At 38.6% G+C, this 19,267-nt stretch overlaps 1 protein-coding gene across 1 annotated transcript in view; it reads left to right on the forward strand.

The window, feature by feature from the left end:
• The first annotated feature begins 6,357 nt into the window (after nt 1–6,357).
• LOC141795517 (uncharacterized) overlaps nt 6,358–19,267 on the forward strand; it is a 161,148-nt gene continuing 148,238 nt past the window's right edge. The window contains exons 1-5 of the mRNA XM_074676421.1: nt 6,358–6,374; nt 6,506–6,566; nt 15,089–15,212; nt 17,883–17,957; nt 18,037–18,136. Coding sequence (XP_074532522.1) covers nt 15,125–15,212; nt 17,883–17,957; nt 18,037–18,136 — 263 coding nt within the window. The 5' untranslated portion in view covers nt 6,358–6,374; nt 6,506–6,566; nt 15,089–15,124. The remainder of the gene's footprint in view (nt 6,375–6,505; nt 6,567–15,088; nt 15,213–17,882; nt 17,958–18,036; nt 18,137–19,267) is intronic.

Here is a 19,267-nt window from a genome sequence, read left to right on the forward strand (position 1 = left end):
AGCAGCGACCCTGACACACTTTCTCCTCCATAAAATGTGTCCTTTAATTCTGAAAATGAAAATGCACTGCCACCGTTTAATGACATGTCCTTACACTGATTGGATGACAAAATAAATGGAGCTCAAAAGAGACAGTGATGAAGCACAGGGAATTCAGCTGGATGGTGAATGGGTGTGTGTTGTTGTCACTGTGATGTGTGATGGGATGTATATACAGGTCTAATTCTGCATGACTGAAGCTGCACTGTGACCTCGACCAAATCATCTAAGTTATGCTCAGTGACCTCCTCTTACTCTCACCTTGACTTTCACTTTAACCTAGGGTGTATATCATATGCAGGTAAAGCAGCAGGCCATTACAGGTAAATTCATGTAAAATACCCAGTGAGCATCGCATGAGAACAGGATGCTGAAGCACACCTTGTTTGCAATGTATGCAAAGCAGGAGTTTGTTGCACAAGCAGCATATCAAAATGCAAAACAAAGTGATGAATAGGTGCAACACTCAGTGGCCTTCATCAAGAATCAAGTCCTTTTATCTGTGATTCTAAAGAAGTTGTGCATGCTTTTACTACCACGCCTTGATTATTGCAATGCACTTTACAGTGATGTTAGTCTAGTTCACAGCTGGTGCAAAGCTCTGCTGTAACTCTTGAACAGATATTCCCTTTTCTAGCGTCCAGTCCTTTTAAAGGATGATTTAAAAGCATATAATTAACTTGATCAAACCAGAACTTTCATAGTAAATTCTTTTAACCAGCACTCTCAGAACTACTCACCAAGTTTTACAGCCACAGCTCCACAGCTCTGGAACGGTATCCCATACTGCATGTCTTGATATTAAACCTGAAAATGCACTTTTATTTCTTGGCTGTTGGCTTTACATGAACATTTATAGATTAACTGTTCAAGCAAATTTTAAAGCATAAATGCCAAACATGTAATGGATCAAGCTTCTTAAATCATTTGATGCTTGTTTCTTTTCTGCAGCAGAACCACATTCATCTCCAGTCCATCACTTCACTGGATCTGATAGGTTTCTATTTAAGTCAATGTGTTGAGCATGTCAAAGTCCTCTAGATCAGAAACACAAGCCTTCTATTTTTGCTGGATACTGGAGCAATGACCCGTCAAGCAGAGCAGAATGAGCAAGCAGGACATGAATCATGTGCTAAAATTACTTTAAAACATCCAGTGACTTTCAAAATTAAGTTCACTGTGTCAAAACCTGAATGTACAACCTTGACCATGACAAAATACTGACATTATGAGTGAAGCCAGGCCAGGAGCAAACAAGATTGAGGCTTTACAGTCCAACACAAGCAAGGAGAGGCTTATCACGCGCCAGATCGAATGTGCAACTGGTGTGAGTTGAAAGATTAGAGAGTACACTGGCAAAACACTATGGAGCAGAGATGGAACTGATGCATATCTAGTGTATCTCTGGCATAAGTGGAAACCTCAGCTGTGAGGAGTGAAGTCAATCTGAGCGTTAAAAACTGCAGTTCATCAAGTGTCCTCTACAAGTGTGCCCAGGAAATACTAGAAACCATACACACTCATGCAAAAAAGCTGAATACTGAAGCAAAAGTAAATGTGTTTACAGCCTGCTGCAACCAATGATTACAGTCTGAATGACGAATTTCTCTAAAAGTACACACTTTACTGGGGTGGGTTTCCAGTAGATCAGTAGTTTGAAAAATATTAAGGTTATTAGTTTGCCCGATCAGAGGCACAGATGCCCTAACTGGCAGGTGGACAACCTGTAGCTGTTAGAAAGTCGGCTCAAAGCCCACCTCAACATTGGCTCTTTACCCTACATGTGATTGTCAGAAGTAAGGTTAAGTTCAACATTTCAAATATGAAATCTAATGATGATAGGCTTCAAAACTCTGCTCCTGAAACAGATGAATGACATCACAAAGAATACATCCATTTACATCTGTTTTAGACTATGATTCAACTCATTCTTTGTTAAGTTACGCCTACTAACTTTTAAACCTTTAGTTAGGCATCAGCAGATATTACAACATTAATTCACACTCTAAACTCCACTTATTACGAAGACATCTAGAGAGCACCATGCATAAGTTTATGGAGATCATATCAATTAGAATGAGTGGCAGTGAAAGTTATTACAGATTTACTGCCATTGCAATGACACATACATAAAAAATAGAAATAAAAATTAAAGCTGTTGAATACGGTTTCACTAGAGATGGCATTTTATAACCAGCAACAAACATTTTCCCATCATATCAGGCTTTGGAAAAAGTTTTTTGTGAAGTATAAAAGTTAAGTATTTAGGTTAACTGACCTCAGTTTACCTTGGTGACTTCTTGTAACAGTTTTAAGTCAAATATTCATGCCCCCACCTTCATTTGAGCACGTTATTTGAAAATCTGTCTCACTCACTGCATGTTTGAGTTGATATCAAAGAGAATCAGTCTCACACTGGTAGCCCTGTGAGGTAGCCACCAACTGATTCCCTTTCATTAACTTTCAAAAGATGTTCAATTAAAAGATCACATTTCAAAACACCCTGCAGAACTGTTGCTGCAGGCCTTTCTGACATGTTATTGTATCTTTTTTATTCTTGATTCCTTTATGTGGATGTACGGGAAGCCTTCATGCCCAGGTGAACTCACAGAAATGATGAATGAGACTACTTAATGGCTCCTGTGATTTTTATGAGCACATGAGCATCAATGGTTACCTCTGCATACAGATTAGTGACAAACAGTGTGCTCTGTTTGTTGAGTGCTTAGCCATATGTCGGTTTGAGTAAATGATCCAGTAAAACCGGCAGGTGTTTCGCCTCTAAACCCTTACAGCAATAATGATTCGAATGGCGTAATGCAGAATCCAAATGCAGAGATTAACCTATTTCTATTCAACACAAATGACTGCTCATACAAAACAACAGTGTTTGCTAAGGTTACATATCCAGTGCAAATATGATGCACACAGTAGGAGAAACCGCACACACATGTGCACAAATATTGAAAACAAAGTGGCTCATACAGTGCAGGTTCATTATGGGATTAGGGGAATTCACAATGCATGTAGTGAACCAAAACAAAGTCAGACAATGGTAATGAGTAGTTCAAAGGCTCTTAACTGATCTTGGGAGTGTGAGGATGATCGCAGATAATCTAACCTAAAACATACAATAAACAGACAAACAGATGTGAAAATCTTAACATTTAAAGTACATACAGTTAGGTGGTGATGGTTTAAAAGCTTGTAAAAGCTCATAGACATCAACACGTATAGATATTTGACGCTCCTGTATGTTTTATATCAATATTTTGAGTGACAAAGTAGACTTAATCACTCACAGCAAATGTCAGATCAATGAACAGGCTTAATATGCTGCTTATCAAACTGAATCTCCAAGTCAACTCAAATACAGAATAGATATTTATTTTAGCTTGAGGTATCAACACCTGCCCCTGCTTATCAAAGTAAAAATAATATGCTGTTGTAGGGGCAACTAAAGCTAAATATTGCAAAAAAGAATAAATTACTTGTTGATGTTTATTATGAATCCAAACAGTCACCAGGGAGTCAAATTAGACCTGGTAAATATTCAGTTTCAGGGGGGCATCCCTATGTTCCCACATTTTCAAGATAAGGCGATGTGTTTGGAGAGATGGAATTTTGTAATCAGTCACAACATTTTCCCAAATCTTAATAATGTGGAAACTGTGGAAACATAGAACCAAATTTTGAGAAAAAAATTCTTAGAAATCTGGTAACAAAGGGCTGGTAACCACAAATTGAAAATTCTTTATACAGTCTAATGTGGGGACACTGGCAGGCTTCCCAATTTCAGTCGGGATACTTTTAGTAAATATTACTTTCTCCCATTACTCCCAGTAATTATCCATACGTAGAGTTGACGTGAGGGATATTTAAATTCAGTCCCTGGAAGTGTGCGTCGACTGTACTAAGAAGTAGTTTGAGGGCTCACCCCCCTTTAGTGAAATGGTTCAGTCCAAACCACCTGCACTTGTCTGATTTCGGATGCACGTTGTGGTATGTGGGGTTAAATATCTTACAGCTAGTTTTTGTGTTCTATGAAATGTGTGTTTGAAAGTCTTGACACATTTCCCGTTTGTAAAAGCTTGAAGAAAATGGCAAATTGCAGCCTGTTAACTCGTGTTAGTTTACGAATTGTCAAAGTAAGTGTGCATTCAGGTAGGCTACAGGGATGCTAGGAATTGTCGTGCACGAGACGGTTAATCCTTCTTTGTAGTGTCGGCAACCTTTGATATCTTCAAAAACGGCTACACGAACAACAATTTATCTTATTAAATTGCTAGAGTAAAGTAGTTCATCATTTCTGGGTAAAAACTGACGGTAATTTTTAATATATTTGCACTTTTATCGCAGAAAGGAGTGAATTGGAGACTATTTGACCTCCAAACCTGACGTATTTTCAGTAAGCTAATTTTTCTTTGTTTAATCACGTCAAATGTGTTGACACAGCAGGTCAGGTGCACTTTGTATGTGAATATTTTTGACAGTTCGGATCTCGGATTCTGATTTTTCTCTCAACACATGAATTCACATGAAGTCAGGGCATAAAATATGAGAGAAGTCAGCCAGTCATAGATTAAATCTCCCATTTGACAAAACAGCATTAAACATGTCTCAAACTATGTTTCCTGTAGTCAGAGATGCAGTTACCAAGTTTGCACCTCCCTTGCTCTGATTTTAATATGTTCTTTATGGATTGTGAACCATCACCTCAAGTTATAATAATTGTTCATTTTTCACTCCACTAGTATTGAAGACCTCCTTAAAGTGGTGTTTCACTAAAACTGGTGTTATCTTTTCTTCTTCTTCTTCTTCTTCTTCTTCTTCTTCTTCTTCTTTTTTTATTGTGAGAAAAATAAGCAGGTTGACTGATTATGCAAAACAATGATGAATAGTCCAAATGGCAGCCTTCTATTGAGGAGCTCTTTGTTCATGTAAATAAAAAAGATGCTTTTAGCGCAAAATTCTAAAAGTTACAGGGACTTAAAAACCTCAAGGGAGAAATTTCTGACATTATGTCTTCAGAGAGCATCAAACATGTAAATGATGTGTCTTGAGGTGACACACAGCATGACCATCTGTTGCTTTTCACAACCCCGAGTCTAACATGTTATCTGACTGTCACCGCAGTGTGAAGTGAAGTTGAAATGCCATTTGAACATTATTTCAGAGATGCTTCTCAGACTGGAGGCGGACATCCTTCATAAGAAAGTCTATTCTTCAAAATAAAAGCAAGGGAGCATAAAACTGTTGAATTAATTATTAATTGAATTACTGTAAGAGGTCTAACTGATGTCCTCATCATGCATACTTGTGAAGAATATCAGATTTACCCAATTTTAATGATACAAAATGGGGAAGATCTTGAGAAACTGCCAAGATTTCTGTCTCCAATTCAGCACAGTAGTATTTTGGTGAAAACAGTTGAATTGGAGCTCTCCACACCTTTAAAAAACACAAATAGCAATGTGTCATATGGTAATAGTATCCCAGATAATCCACATAACCCCACTGAACTCTCACCAACTGTGGCAGAGAAATACCCTGAAAACTTTTGGCAGCGTTGGATTTATTCAGAATTGTAAGGATGCTAAGACAGGAGCGACAATCCTCAATTCCAGCAGACAAATTACAGAGTGTCACTTTTTTATTTTGTACAGGTTGGCTCTCAGCACCCACACAATCTGTCTTTGCCTGGGGAGAAATGCCCAATCAACAGCATGGCTCCTCCATCACTGTGAGTAGTGGACATAAATAGTGAAAATGTGCTCAACATCCATCAGAAATCATTGATTAAACTCTCAGAAAGTTAAAGCTAGTGTCCAGGCAGGCTATGGATCAAGTGGAATTCAGGAATTACATGAGTAATACATAACCAAACCGTTTAAAAGAAGTAAACTATTTTTGATTTCTCATATTTATCTGCAACAACTTAAAAATGTTTTTGGCACAGTGTAAATAATGATGCCAGCTATATGCTACAAAAACTGAAATCTAAGCATGTTTCTGTCTTATTTTTGTAAAAATCATAATACACTCAATATGAGGCACATTTGTCTGACAAGTCCAAAAAAAGTCTTATTTCAAGATATAACAAGACATAAATTACGTCTGAACTGCATGTAAAGAGTTAAACAAAGGCCGCAAATAGTGAGAAATATTTGCATGTCTTGTTTCTTTAAATAAGAATAATTTCTTAATACAAGAAACTAAACAAGTGGTGTTGGTGTGACATTAACCTGCTGCAGGTTTTTAGATTTTTGGTCGCCTACCTAAAGCAGCAGGATGACCACGCCTTCTGTTTTCCCACAGGTATGTGACATTAACAGGTATACGCCCTTATCCTCTGGGTGCACTCCTAGATCTCTGCAGCCTCCCTTATCCAACAGCAGGATCTCTTCCTCTCTCAGTGGATGACCTTGGCCTTTTCTCAGTCTATCATGTCATTTCTCTTTTGTAGTAAATGGAGATGGATGATTTTGACAACAGGGGGCATACTTGTCCTACTGCAGCATGTCAAGGTAGGAAATAAAACACACTGGAACTACAATACACAGAACCTACAAAAAAACTACAAAGATGGTTGAAGCCAACTTAATAAAACCATGCTGTCACAGAGAGATTACTTTAGGGGTTGATAAAGGGAGAAACGCTTTGACTGCTGGACCTTTAATACACCATAGACTGTGTATAGACCTAGTCTCTGTGGCACTGTACCCTCTAATACAGAGTTTTGAAGCCCATTGGTGATAGGGGCCATACTGTAAAGATAAATCCAAACTTGCTTTGTTTGGATGAGATAAAGATGTGGGATTCTGGCCTCTTTGCGGACAGCTACAGGGTGCCCACCTGTCAGTCAAGTCAGCCGTGCCCTTAGATGGGCAACACTTACAAAAAAAATTACCCCCTGGAAAGTGTGCTGGTAAGAGAAATGAAAAATTCAAACACAGGCCTTCTTTAACCAGAGTGTCAACATGTTTCTTTTTGCTGTAGAAAAAAAAAAATCAACTCTTTTCATCTTGGTGTGAATGCGTTTTGTCTGGTGTTTCTGCAGTCAGCCACTAGTGGACACTCGAGGAACTGCAGTTTTCACACTCCCGGGCAGGCTTCATAATTTAGAACTGGAGGTGGCCACTTCAAACACAGTACCAGAAATAAAAAATCCAATGAGTTGACCCCGTGCAAGTAAGACGGCCATCAAACCCCTTCAATAAAACCAGGTCCCGGTCCCAGAACCAGACATAACTTTCATGCTACAAGGTCTAATTGACTGAAAGACTGGAAATTATAACTGACACATAACTCAATGAAGGAGTAAGCTATGAAAGCCACAATCAACACCGTTCAGACTTCTTCTTTGGTTAATACAGACTTTCAAGGCGAAACCGACCCGATGCTGGTGTCCTGCTCCCCTGCATCCACCTCTTCATTAAGAAACAAGTGAAGAGGTTAAAGAGAAACACAAGTGAGCAGAAGAGCAAAAATAGGCAAATAGAAATGTTAAACATGGCTGCTTTAGTGATGAGTAGCTATGGAGGATGTGTCTGCCATGGCACTGTCAGTGCCCTTTATATTTCCAATATCTAGCCACTGAGACATGATCTAATATCTTGCATACTGTGAGGAGAAGTAAAAAGAGTCAGGTTTGTTTAGAGCACATTCACTGCACCAGAAAAACCTGTACTATACATCCAAATGTGGGAATTTAATTCTGAAACTATTGCAAGAGCTTCACTTTCTGCTATTAAGTAGTTCACTTGGTAAGGGTTGAATTCCTCAGAAAGAAACAGCAAACCTGATCCACATCAACTAGTAAGAAAGTAAGAGAAGCACTAGTCCTGTATATATCTTTAACAACCCCATGGATACTTTTCTTGTGAAGATTAGCCAGAGTTTACTTACAAATTTAGCCCAAAAGCTGAAGTATTTACACTAATGATGGAAAGCATTTCTCATAAATTCTCTCACTGAACATTTCTCAGGCTTAAGATAATATTCAGAGTGTTTTGAGTTTCCTGTCAGCCTCCGGGACTTTGTAGTTTATAGGATGCCACTCCTGTTAGATGTTCTTGGAGAAATTCATCCTGATGCAGTGATTGGTGTGTAGCATTTGTCACCAAAAGTTTGCTGACTCACACTCCATCTATTCAGTGAGAGGAAAAGCACAGACACAAGTTTTTAGCTGAGGTGACAAACTGTGATGTCAGAGGGATAGATGAGGCTTTCTCCTGTGTATTTTTTACTCTCCGTTTCTAAAAGTTCAAAACTGAGTTCATCATGATCCAGTCCCTGCTTCACCTCATGGAGTCAGTTCACCTTGACCACATAAATTGTTTTCTCTAGCTCTGAGTCATTTTGCTTTTATTTATTTATCTATCTATTAATTCATCTATTTGGTGGAGATTGAAGTCATACGCAGCTGAGCGGTCAGGAGGTCTGCTGCCATCACAACAGTGGTTAAGATGATTTTCATTTTATTTCTGATTACTGTTTCAGAGGAAATATGAGACATGATTATTCAGGGAAATGAAAAGGAAAACAAGGGCAATTGTAACGGTTTCCCCTTACTTACGAAGGACTTAAGTGGACATGCATTTATCATTTAGTTCTCCTATCTGGGTATTTGCCAAGTTTTTTTTCCTGATTTCAACTTATTTTTTTTATCATCGATGCTAGTTTTTCTGGATGACTGCCACTTCTAACTTTCCGTTGCTGTTTCAGCCTGTGCTCAATTACTCTACTGTTTGGCTTTCTTCTGCTCTGACGTCCTTTTTCTTTTTGACAGTCTAGCTCCAGTGTCTGCCATTTCTACTAAATAAATCTCAGAAATCTTTTTTTTTTTTTTTTTGGTCAAAGGAGAAGTCCAGGGCATATGTGCACTTACAGCCATTAGCGATGAAAACAGACCATGTGTACAATTGGTGAAGAAAAATGGATTAGTGTGCAAATATGCAATGAAAACATTTTTGGGGGGCTTGTATATTGTTTTGAAAATTATGACTGTTCTGAGATATACAGCAAATTTAGATTAAGGAGACCAAAAGTACACATGTGGAATTTGAATTTGTTGGATGGGTGTTTTCTGGGAAGTTTCCCGGACATAGGACGTTCTGCATCTGCCTTGCTTTCATGGTGCAGTTAGTTAATTGGCTGATTTTGGGCAGTAATGCTACCGCCAAATGGGCTGCTCCCTAACCATACATTATGAATACTGGTCCCGTTTGTGTAATGACTGAATGCGCATCAGCTAGTCAACTTACTTCATATGGCATTTGAAAAAACTGATTTTGGTGAAGATAATCTTATACTAGATCCTGGATTATGAACAGTCTGACATATTAAAGAGAAATAATTTCAAGTTCATTTTAGTCCTTACAGGACCTCTAATGAGGTTTTCCCAGCTAAGAAGACTACGTTTCTTTATGATATGTCTATTATGGTTTCTTGTCTTGGGTTCTGAGTTATTGTTTGTCAAATAATTTCAGTGCTTTTCCCCTTTTTTAAAGTTATGTTTAAGGCTTTTTATGCCTTTGACAGGACAGTGGACAGAGCAGGAAACAGGGTGAGAGTGGGGAGTGACATATGGGAAAGGTGCACGTAACCTAGACCACTAGGCTGTACTGGAGCCCTGATTCCAATACTTTAAAGTTGAGTTTAGATATTTAGAAAATAAGTGATATTACTTTTTCATTATGGTGAATAAAATGCACAGCTGGATGTCAACTTAGGGCTTCCGTACTCCCTGTTTGCCAATTACAGAAATACACAAAAACAACTTCTCTGCAGAAGGAAAAGTTTGTATCTCCTCCGTTTATATCCAAGTCTTTACAAACCTCGTTAGAAGGCAGACTGGAGAACACGGGTGGATTTTGATCCTGATTTCTTTTTTTTAAAATTATTATTAATTATGAATTTATTTGTTCTTCTATCATAAAATGTAGTCATGGTAGAATTACGATAATTTCCTCTGCCTGTTAAAAAAGTTAACTTTTCTTTATTGGCTCATTTCTAAAACAAGACTGAGAGTTTGTATGTGAAAGACGAGTGATGCAGAAGAGCAGTAATACAAAAGTGAAGGTCAAAAAAGTTGCTGAATTGTATGCTTATAAAAGTTGTTTAACAGTTTGATTTACATACTTGGGGATAAAGTGTTTGATAATTGTTTATGGGATATACAGTGCTTCAGTTTGCATGAGATGAATGTTATGATCCAGAAAAATGCTGAATAAAGAGAGCCTCTCTGTGCGTTCCTTGTGAGAAAGGCAGTAATTATTCAGTTTAAGATTAAAGCACTTCAGTCCTTGTTTGAAGCACAAACAAAGAATAACTGACGGGTCAAAAAAACAATGCAGCCACAACTTAAAAGTAAAAGTTTGAACACTGCTCCACAAAGAAATATTACCATCTGCTACATTTAAATTCTCTTTGTCTCTTTGTTGCTTTCATCACATTACTGAAACTATGCCTGTCTGTCTCTGTGTGTATGTGCTGGAGAGAGTGTGTGTGTTCCTGTGGTGAAGGGGAGGGTGCTCTCAAATCATCTGTCCAAACAGTCATGTGTGTGGAGCCTGAACACCTGTTTGTCCTGAACTGTTGGTGTGCTGTTTCAAGGAATACTTGAGAGGACAGAGTACCTGTGGTTTAAACCTTCATTCAGCTTAAGCGGCACGTTCCAGATAAAAGTATTAGAGCAGAGAGACTGCTTCAGAGTTTAGTGTATGTTAAAGTCTGTGTTGCAACATGTCTTCAGACTAAAATAGTAAGTGCGCTGTTGAGCAGCCTTCACAGTTAAGAGCTGGGACTTTATGACTTCTTCTATGTGTGCTGGTATGTGATGAAAACACAGGTGAGATTTTTCATTTCTTTCCTTTTTTTCCCTCTTGTGTTAAAAGGAATGAAGTGTTAACAGACTTCTTGTATGCTGCAGATTAAGCATGAATCTCACTCCTAATAACACTCTTAAACCACTTGAAAGACAAGTAAATAACCCTGAATGAAGCCCTGAATTGAGAGAATTTGTGCAGAGGATAATACATCAAACAGTGTTTAAGTCTTGCACCTGGCTCCGTTGAACAACAGAGTTTGTGTGAGCCCCCTGCGGGCATTTATTCCCCCTAATATGAAAGCTTTCAGCGTGCGTTCCGCTTGTTTGCTGAAGTCTCTGTCAGTGCGTTTCTGTAATAATGACAGAGTGGGAGGGCCACTTGGTGCAACTAATAAGGACCGCGATCTAGCAGGCGATCCCACTGTGACTTTTATTTCCAAGTCCTGGAATCCGGAATCAGACTGATCGAAATCACACATGGATTATGCTTTTGTCGCTGTTTTTTATTTCTTTCTGCCTTAGAGGAAACTTTCTCAGCAACAGTGAGTACTTATTAAGTGAAATTAATTTCAAAAGAAATCGCGTCCATCTTAATACCTGCGCGTTAACCCCTTAAAGCACGCGCATAACGGACACATTTTACGCATCTTGTCCCTTATTATTTGGTTTTTACGCACGGCTTTCTGTCCAACTTGTCCGCTGACCGGGGCGCATGCATTTTAAACAGGTTATTTCTGATTCCTGGACGCTCCGCAGCAGTAAACATGTTCCGGATTGCATCACTTGTTAGCAGTAAAAGTGCGACATGTTGCGTACCCTGAAATTTTACCGCTTCAATCCGTAATTATTAAAAAATAAAAAAGCTCAGCCAATCAGCGGTGGCGCACAGAAAGACGCTCCTTCGATTATTGCAGAGAAGTTAAACCTGCTGAATGAATGATGGAGAGACGGGATAGAGTAACTTCACTGTCAGCTGTTTATGCCTCCTTAAAGCTGTAAATATGTGTGATAATTACCCGGAAATACTAAGATATTAAAGTTAAACCCATGCAGATGGTGCAGCAGAATTTTTATTCAGGGTAAAATAACTCTTACTCCTACAGAATCCTTATTAGTGAGATTAAATCATTTAAAGATAAAACTAAAATAATGTGACTGCAGGCTTGGTGCAGCATGTATTACATGCATTTTACAGAAATAACAGGAGTAATATTTCAGCTTCACACAGAAGAGGAATGTGATACCTCTGTAGTGCTGCCTGTCTGCAGCCCATGCATGGTTGTAGTTGTCAGTGGCATGGTCACTTCACCTCCAAGCGCCATGATACTGTAGGCCTGCATGCAAAACTTTATGAAACAGTGGGAGAAGGAAAAGTGTTCGAAGCACATGAATGGGATTCAAAACTTGGGTGAAGTTAATTTGAGTGAAAAGAGGCGGATAAGAAAATCATTTCACACACTTTGTAGGACTGTAGTGGATATAGATTATCTCAGTGTGTTGTGGCCATGTTCTGTGGAGGTCAAGTCTGTGTTTTCAAGTGAAAACAGATCAATCAGTTTGAGAAAAGGAAAAGTCTTCAGGCTGTCCCAGAAAATCATTTAATTATCTGGGTTTTTCTTTTATTATCGGATAGAATACACACAAAAACAGATTGATCTTTTAGCCACTTATTCAGTGCCACACTGAAGCGATCCTGTTCAAGTCTGCTAAAGAGTTTCATCTTTCTTTTCAGTCTATAAAAGCTCTCTCCAGTGTTTGTTTCAGTAATTCCCTTGATTCTGGCGGTGCAGGTTATTTGCAGACAGAGTTATTCCGAAGTTAATGAAATGTTTGGGTTTGACAACACTTTTCCGTCATTGACTATCCTCCTCATTTTCTGCAGCAGTAATGACATTTGTAACCTCTTCCTTTTATTGAATATCTTCACAAAAACAAAATTATTTTACTTGATTTTTTCTCTTTACAACAGTTTGAATCAGCCTTCCTTTGAGATTGATTTTTTTATTAACCCCACCGCTTGATATTTTCAATCCTGTTGTGTCCTATTTTGTTTGAGTTGGAGCCCTCCACTGTGATTTACTGTCTTTGGACTCGGCTCTTACTATCCCCTAAAAAAATCCTGCCTTCTCTGCGATGGCATGAGAGTAATGCAGATGATTCCATTTGGCAGTATTGTGAAATGCTTAAAGAGACTTACGTGCAAGTGGAGGTTTCCAGGTTTGATCCTTGCATGTGTCACCCTTGATCAAGACGCCGCTGACAGCGTCCAGATCACAACACAACAGAGTGTTAATAGAGCACTACAGAAATGAGGATTAAGGCTTTGGCTTTAGGACTTAATCAAACTAAACAACACTTAACGAGCCAACAGTTGTGTGGTGGACCTCTCAGAACAGATACTAAAAGCTTAGTTATATAAGCTTAAAAAAAACCAAATGATTATTTAAAAAATCTATGTGATGTTTACAAAGAACTTTTCAAACTGTTTTAGTATCCCAAACATAACAACTGCCTGTGTGCCTGCTACATCCGTCTATTTGGACAATGATTAAAGACTTATTATATGACCATTTAAGCCAATAAAGTCTACACTTAACCTCATTTTCTTTTTTTTTCTTTTTTAAGAAATTTCGTACAGAACTCTTCAACAGCTGCAGAAGTCTCACCAGTTTCCTGTTTTACCAAAGAGGGCCACATTTGATTTGTGAAAATGGCCAAGGCCCAGCAGATCTTACTGACATATTTATTTACCGTGAAAGTAACAATTGGCTGCTCTATTTGATGGCTCTATTAAAATCTAAGTGTTCTCAAACAAACTTTTTTCATCATTACAGACTGATGAAATCAAACCTCACCTGTCCCTCAGTTGTCTCTTGATACCAGATAAGTGAAAGGTTTCCTGCAGTGTTATATGCTGCGTAAACAGCAAACTTTGCTTTGCCAAGGAAAATGTTCTCATTATGGTGGATAAAGGTAAAATATATATGTTTTATGGCAGGATCAGGATCTGGATTTTATCAGGAAAGTTTCTTGCAATCAAACAGTTTTTACCCGAAAACAACATTTTAGCCCCAAATATTATCATTTTTTCTCTCCTTTGTACCATCTTTTGTCTTTTCTGCACCATTTAATAACTTTAATCTAGTTTTCTGCCCTCTGATGTGTTCTGTGAACTTACATTTTTAAATCTTGATAAATACATTCATTTAAAGACGTCAGCTGTTATAGTTGTTGGGTTTCTGCAGAATGTAAAGAGCTTTAGCTTCATACAAACAGCCTATGCACAGTCCAACTGTAGTTTTGCTTCTGCATTTGACAGAAAATCAGAAAAACCTGATTCATTTCGTGGCCGTAATTAATACTTTGTGAGATGAAAGCTGTGTGAAAATGGACCTCGGGTCTGACTGCAGACGTGCCTGCTCTACAGCTGCTCTGTAGCCCGTTAAAAGTTTGGCTTGTAAAAGATAAAAAAATAAAAAAAAACTGGATACTTGATTCAGTACTTGCAGACAAATAATGTTTGAACTTGCTGACATTTGATACCAGTGATACCTCTCTATTCCTGTTTTCTCACTTTCAATGCATCAACACACTTATTCAGCTCATCCATGGCGACGACACACAAACCTAATGAATTACAAACTGTCTGTGGAGAACAACAGGCAGCTTGACTCGCCTGTTAACAAGTTGCACCTCAACGTAAACATAGCTGAGACTATAATGATGAAGCTGCTGTATAGACATCTCCATTCATCACTGTAAGGCAGGTGTTCATGAAAAGTAATGAATGAAGGGCTCAGAGGTGCGTTCTGCGGGCTGAACGACTTAGCATAAATAAGCAGAGGCTTTAGAGACATGCGAGTGGGTATGAGAGCAGGGGGAGTCGATAACACAACATGCACATAATCTCATTCAGTGGATGTTTGGAGATAGAGACAGGCAGCAGTCAGACGTAGAGGAGTGAAAGTTTTACTGTCTTTGTTAGTGGAGGGATGAATGCATCCAGCCAAAAGTCGATGTTTCATCCAGCTATAACACAACTTTTTAACAAAATGGTATTAAAGTCAGATTGTTTACTTTTGCACCTGTTGACTTCTGCCATACTTGGCACATTCTTCTGGAAAACTTTGTTCTATAACAGTTGTATGGTTTGGCATGTGTATCACATCACTGAATTTAACTGAGCTGTAAAATAAAGATTGTTCTTTTTCTTACCAGGTTTCTCTCGTGGACTAACTTTCTAGAGTCAGAGCCATGATCAGCTTGTTAAGATGGATGGCTTTCCTTTGGACTGTAAATTCCATTCCTTGCACTTTTGGAATGGCAGTAAGTGAACGAGCAGGTATGTGAGTTTGTTGTCCCTAAGTTTAGTCTTTCAACCTTTGTGGTGTATCTTGATTTAGTGTGTGCCTTCTTTTTACAATCATATGTGGATACATTTGTTGCTTCCTAAACCTCATCTAAAGAGTTTTGAAGAGTTCAAACAAACTAAAACTCATAGTTAACTCTTTGTGAACTTCATAACATAAGGAGACCATGATATACAAGATATTTCATTTCAATTGATTTTATTTTGTAATTTTTCAACGTCCAAAATTACTGTTGCTGCGTTTGTGTACACAAAGAGTTTTTAACAGGTTGTGAAACACAGTGAAATTGCTACCAGTGCTTCTGAATGACCTACAATAGCATAAACAACCATAGGCACCAAGATCAACTTTTTCATTATTACCGCCTTGGTGGAAGTAACTCAAAAACAAACAAACAGAGCTTGATGAAATTTTCAGGAAATGTTCAAAATGGGATAAGGAAGAAGTGATTAAATTTTGAAGGTGATCCGGATCACCCCCTGGATCCTGGAATTTTTAAGGATTCTTTATTGTTGTGAGATAGGACCGTTTTCACCATATGTGTATATAACTCCACGATAAATGTTCGGATTGCTCTGCAAAAAAATACAAGACAACGTCACAATAATTTCTGACAGATGCAAAAGTACGATCCAGATCCTTGCAATATTCTGGGTATTAAGATCCGGAATATGAAATATGTACTGGGTCATCATAATTTTCAACACAGTCAGGTAACAAATTAGCGTACAAACCTGCAACTAACACTGAATTGTAGCAGATAGTCTGCTGAAAGGGAGTATAACATTAAAGTAGGACTAAAGTGTTGCGTGACAATCACAATATGCCTGGTGGAGGTCAACGCTCTCTGAGTGCTTTTCTAGTTGTCATTTAAACTGCTATAAGGGCGAAGGTGTTGGATCAGCTGATTAACAAGACACAAATATCAGCTTTACTTCTTTTTTTATAACAATTGCTGTAATGTTTGACTGCTAAAGGGCATGTTAAGATCTATTTGTCAGAAGATACAACCTTGAAGACAATATCACTGAAGTGTTAAGATGTACATCTTTGCCTGAGGGCATCCAGATTGACATTAGCTCCTCACCAAGTATTGAACCAAAAATAAGCTTGAAAGAGTGGAGGATACGGTAATAGATTTAATAATATTGATTATCCTGTCACCCTTTCAATTTTAAATACAATAAATTCCTGTAAAATCCAGAATATGAGACTGGCCTTGCACCCCATGAGGTTGGTCCTCAATCTGTTGGAGCAGCTCCTTCCTGCCCTGTTTCTTGCTCTGTCCATTGTCCTGTCTTCTCTGACTTATGGCATAAGAAGACGGACAGATTATGCTAAAGTAGAAAAAAATAGAATATAGGTCACAGTGGTACAAAATAAAGACTGTTTTAAGGGTGTCCCAGGGGATGCATGAGGGTTTTGATTCCTCACAGTAAAGTCCACAAAGTACAGCTTCTGTGCAGCTGTGACTCTCTACCTTCTGTTTTTACCATCCTACTCGCTAGTCGTGAGAAAGTTTGTAGAGTTTGTGGAAGCCTTTAAATCAAAACCAGCTCTCCACAGAGTTCATCTCCTGAGAAGTGTATTTTTCTTTACATAAATAATCATGACTCGATAAGGAAAAAGCTGTTAAAGCTTGTTCTCTTTACTTAATATCCAGCATGATTTGCACTGTTGCTATCCCCTTTGTGCACCATGTTCTTGGTAAAATACTGAATGGTGATAAAATCTCCTCTCTGTATTTTATCTTGATTGGTGAACAGGATGCAGGTTGCCTTTTTAAAAGTTATTAAAGGTGTGCCTGATACACCAACATGTACGATAAATCCCCTTTTCATGGTAAAAACTCTCAATAAGTGATTAAGAAGAAGAGAAATTAAGAGAGACAGCTCCATAATTCCGAAAACACACCTCATACAAGTACAGGACAACTTTGGTGAATAGATTTGAGTTGGGGCATGAATTTGTCCAAGCAGTTTTGGTTATGCCCCATTGGGCTAGCCCTCAAGCTGAAGGTTCAAATCCAGCTCCAGCCTCTTTTCTGCATGTCACTTCCCACCTCACCTTTTTTCCTGATTTATCCATTGTCCTTTAATATGATTAAAGGCACAAAATGCCTGAAACAGCAACGTAAAACAAACAAAAAAAGAGAGAGGTTAAAGCAACCACTTTGACCACAGGGAGCGCCACAGTCAACACAAACAAGAAGTGCCTCACAGGATTCATATGACATATAGAAACTTGACTAAAGAATAAGAACGTCCACATTCTTTGTCGCTTTTAAGCACACTCTGTATCTTTGTAATGCTAACATCAGAGGATGCAGTGTTTGAAAAGCACCTACAGTTTTCCATCAGAGCCACAGGCTTTCTAAGAACTCAGTATTTATAAAGTCAGTTCACTTTTAATTTCCACTGAAGCAGCACGGGCTTGCCTTTTAAATTGCATTTCAGAGTCTGTTGATTATTTTTCAAAGTTTAGACTAACATTTTAATGATTAATTGGAAAACCAGTGTATCAGTTTCCTGCTCTGGTGTCTCCAAAAGGTGTCTAATTAAAAAAAAGCTGATGACGACATGATTTGATTTTCAAAGTATGAATCAACAGAAATCCAAAACCTCTCTGTGGCTTCTCTGTAGATGGCTCCTGTCCCCCTCTGAGTGTAGAAGAACAAAGGTTTTCTGATGTTCTGGACCGTCCCCTTCAAATCACAGGTATGTTCTGGACCCGCTGCATGAATAAGTTAACCCTGGTCTCTGTAAATACTGACACTTTCTTCTTCTCTCGTCTCAGGATTTGATCTCACGGAAAAGTTTCTTCTCCGAAAAGGAACTGTCTCAGAAGACCTGCCGTCTTTTCGTTTGGGAAGCAGTCCGCTCATTAAACCAACAAAGTGAGTAGCGTGTGTGTGTGTGCTGGCGTGTGTGCCTGTTTATTTTCTGCACCATTTGGGCTCAGTTGTTGTGCTCTGGTTCCTTATAGCATTAGAGGATAACTCAGAGAGACAGCCTGCGTGTCAGCCGTGAAGTAGTAAATAATCCTCCTATATGCTGCTCCATTTCTTCTAGAATCCAGCTTGAGTGTTTGAGCTGGAGCACAATGCAAGCATGCTATAAGATGAAGTCAGTGGTGTGTAGCTGAGGCTGTGAGCGGTGTCAAAGTGCACTGGTTTCACAACAAGGCTGTTTTTAGTTTTCCTCTTGATGCTCAATAATTTAAGATATATTGTGCAGATCTTGATCAGTTTTTCAGCTTGTATTATCCTGTGACATACTTAGAAAAAAGAGCATAGCTGTAGCTGTATTACATGAAAGAGTTGACTTGAGGCAACCCAGATATGCCCCGCTTAGAGCAAGAGTTTCATTTGCCCTGGCTAATAAGGGCAAGCTGTGAGGTGAGCTGTAAGACAGGGAATAATAGGAACAGAATTAATATATATTGCGTTTATTCTAGAAATCTCCTTAGGGTGAAAAGTAGGACATCTAAGAATGAGAAAAAATCTGTATAATAAGACAGGAATATTAAAATAACTACATAAATGACACACTGAGGGAAGACCTTTATTCCCTCGGTCAAACGGGGAAGCCGCTCTGTGACTTCAGCTCCTCTGTGATAAGATTGTATCGTGGAGGCTTGGGTTGGATGTAATATTTATAGAGGTCGGTTGCAGTTTTACATCAAACATCAGCCATATGAAGACAGAATGTTGAAGAAGAAGCTGTACTGGTTTCTGGACTCAGCTTCAGTGTTGCTGTTTTGGATTTAAACAGATGTATTTTGAGCTGCTCTTTGTTTCGTGTCCTTTGGTGAAAGAGAACACTTCATCATTCTTCTGGGAGGGGGCGGAGGGTATTTTTAGCATTTTTACATTGAACTGTAAACATTTACTGCCACTCTCTCTGGACAGGTGAGAGAATCCTTAAGCCAGGTGATTTGTGGTCTCCTCCCTGCTCAGTCACCCAGCCAGCCAGACAAAAATACATTTACTTCAGCCCTTCCCTCGCTCTTTGCCCATAGTGCAAGA

This window comes from Halichoeres trimaculatus, unplaced genomic scaffold, assembly GCF_033239565.1.
Source record: "Halichoeres trimaculatus isolate MK-OKI-2021-1 unplaced genomic scaffold, fHalTri1.1 fHalTri1_scaffold_8, whole genome shotgun sequence".
In the NCBI taxonomy this organism is placed as follows: Eukaryota; Metazoa; Chordata; class Actinopteri; order Labriformes; family Labridae; genus Halichoeres; species Halichoeres trimaculatus.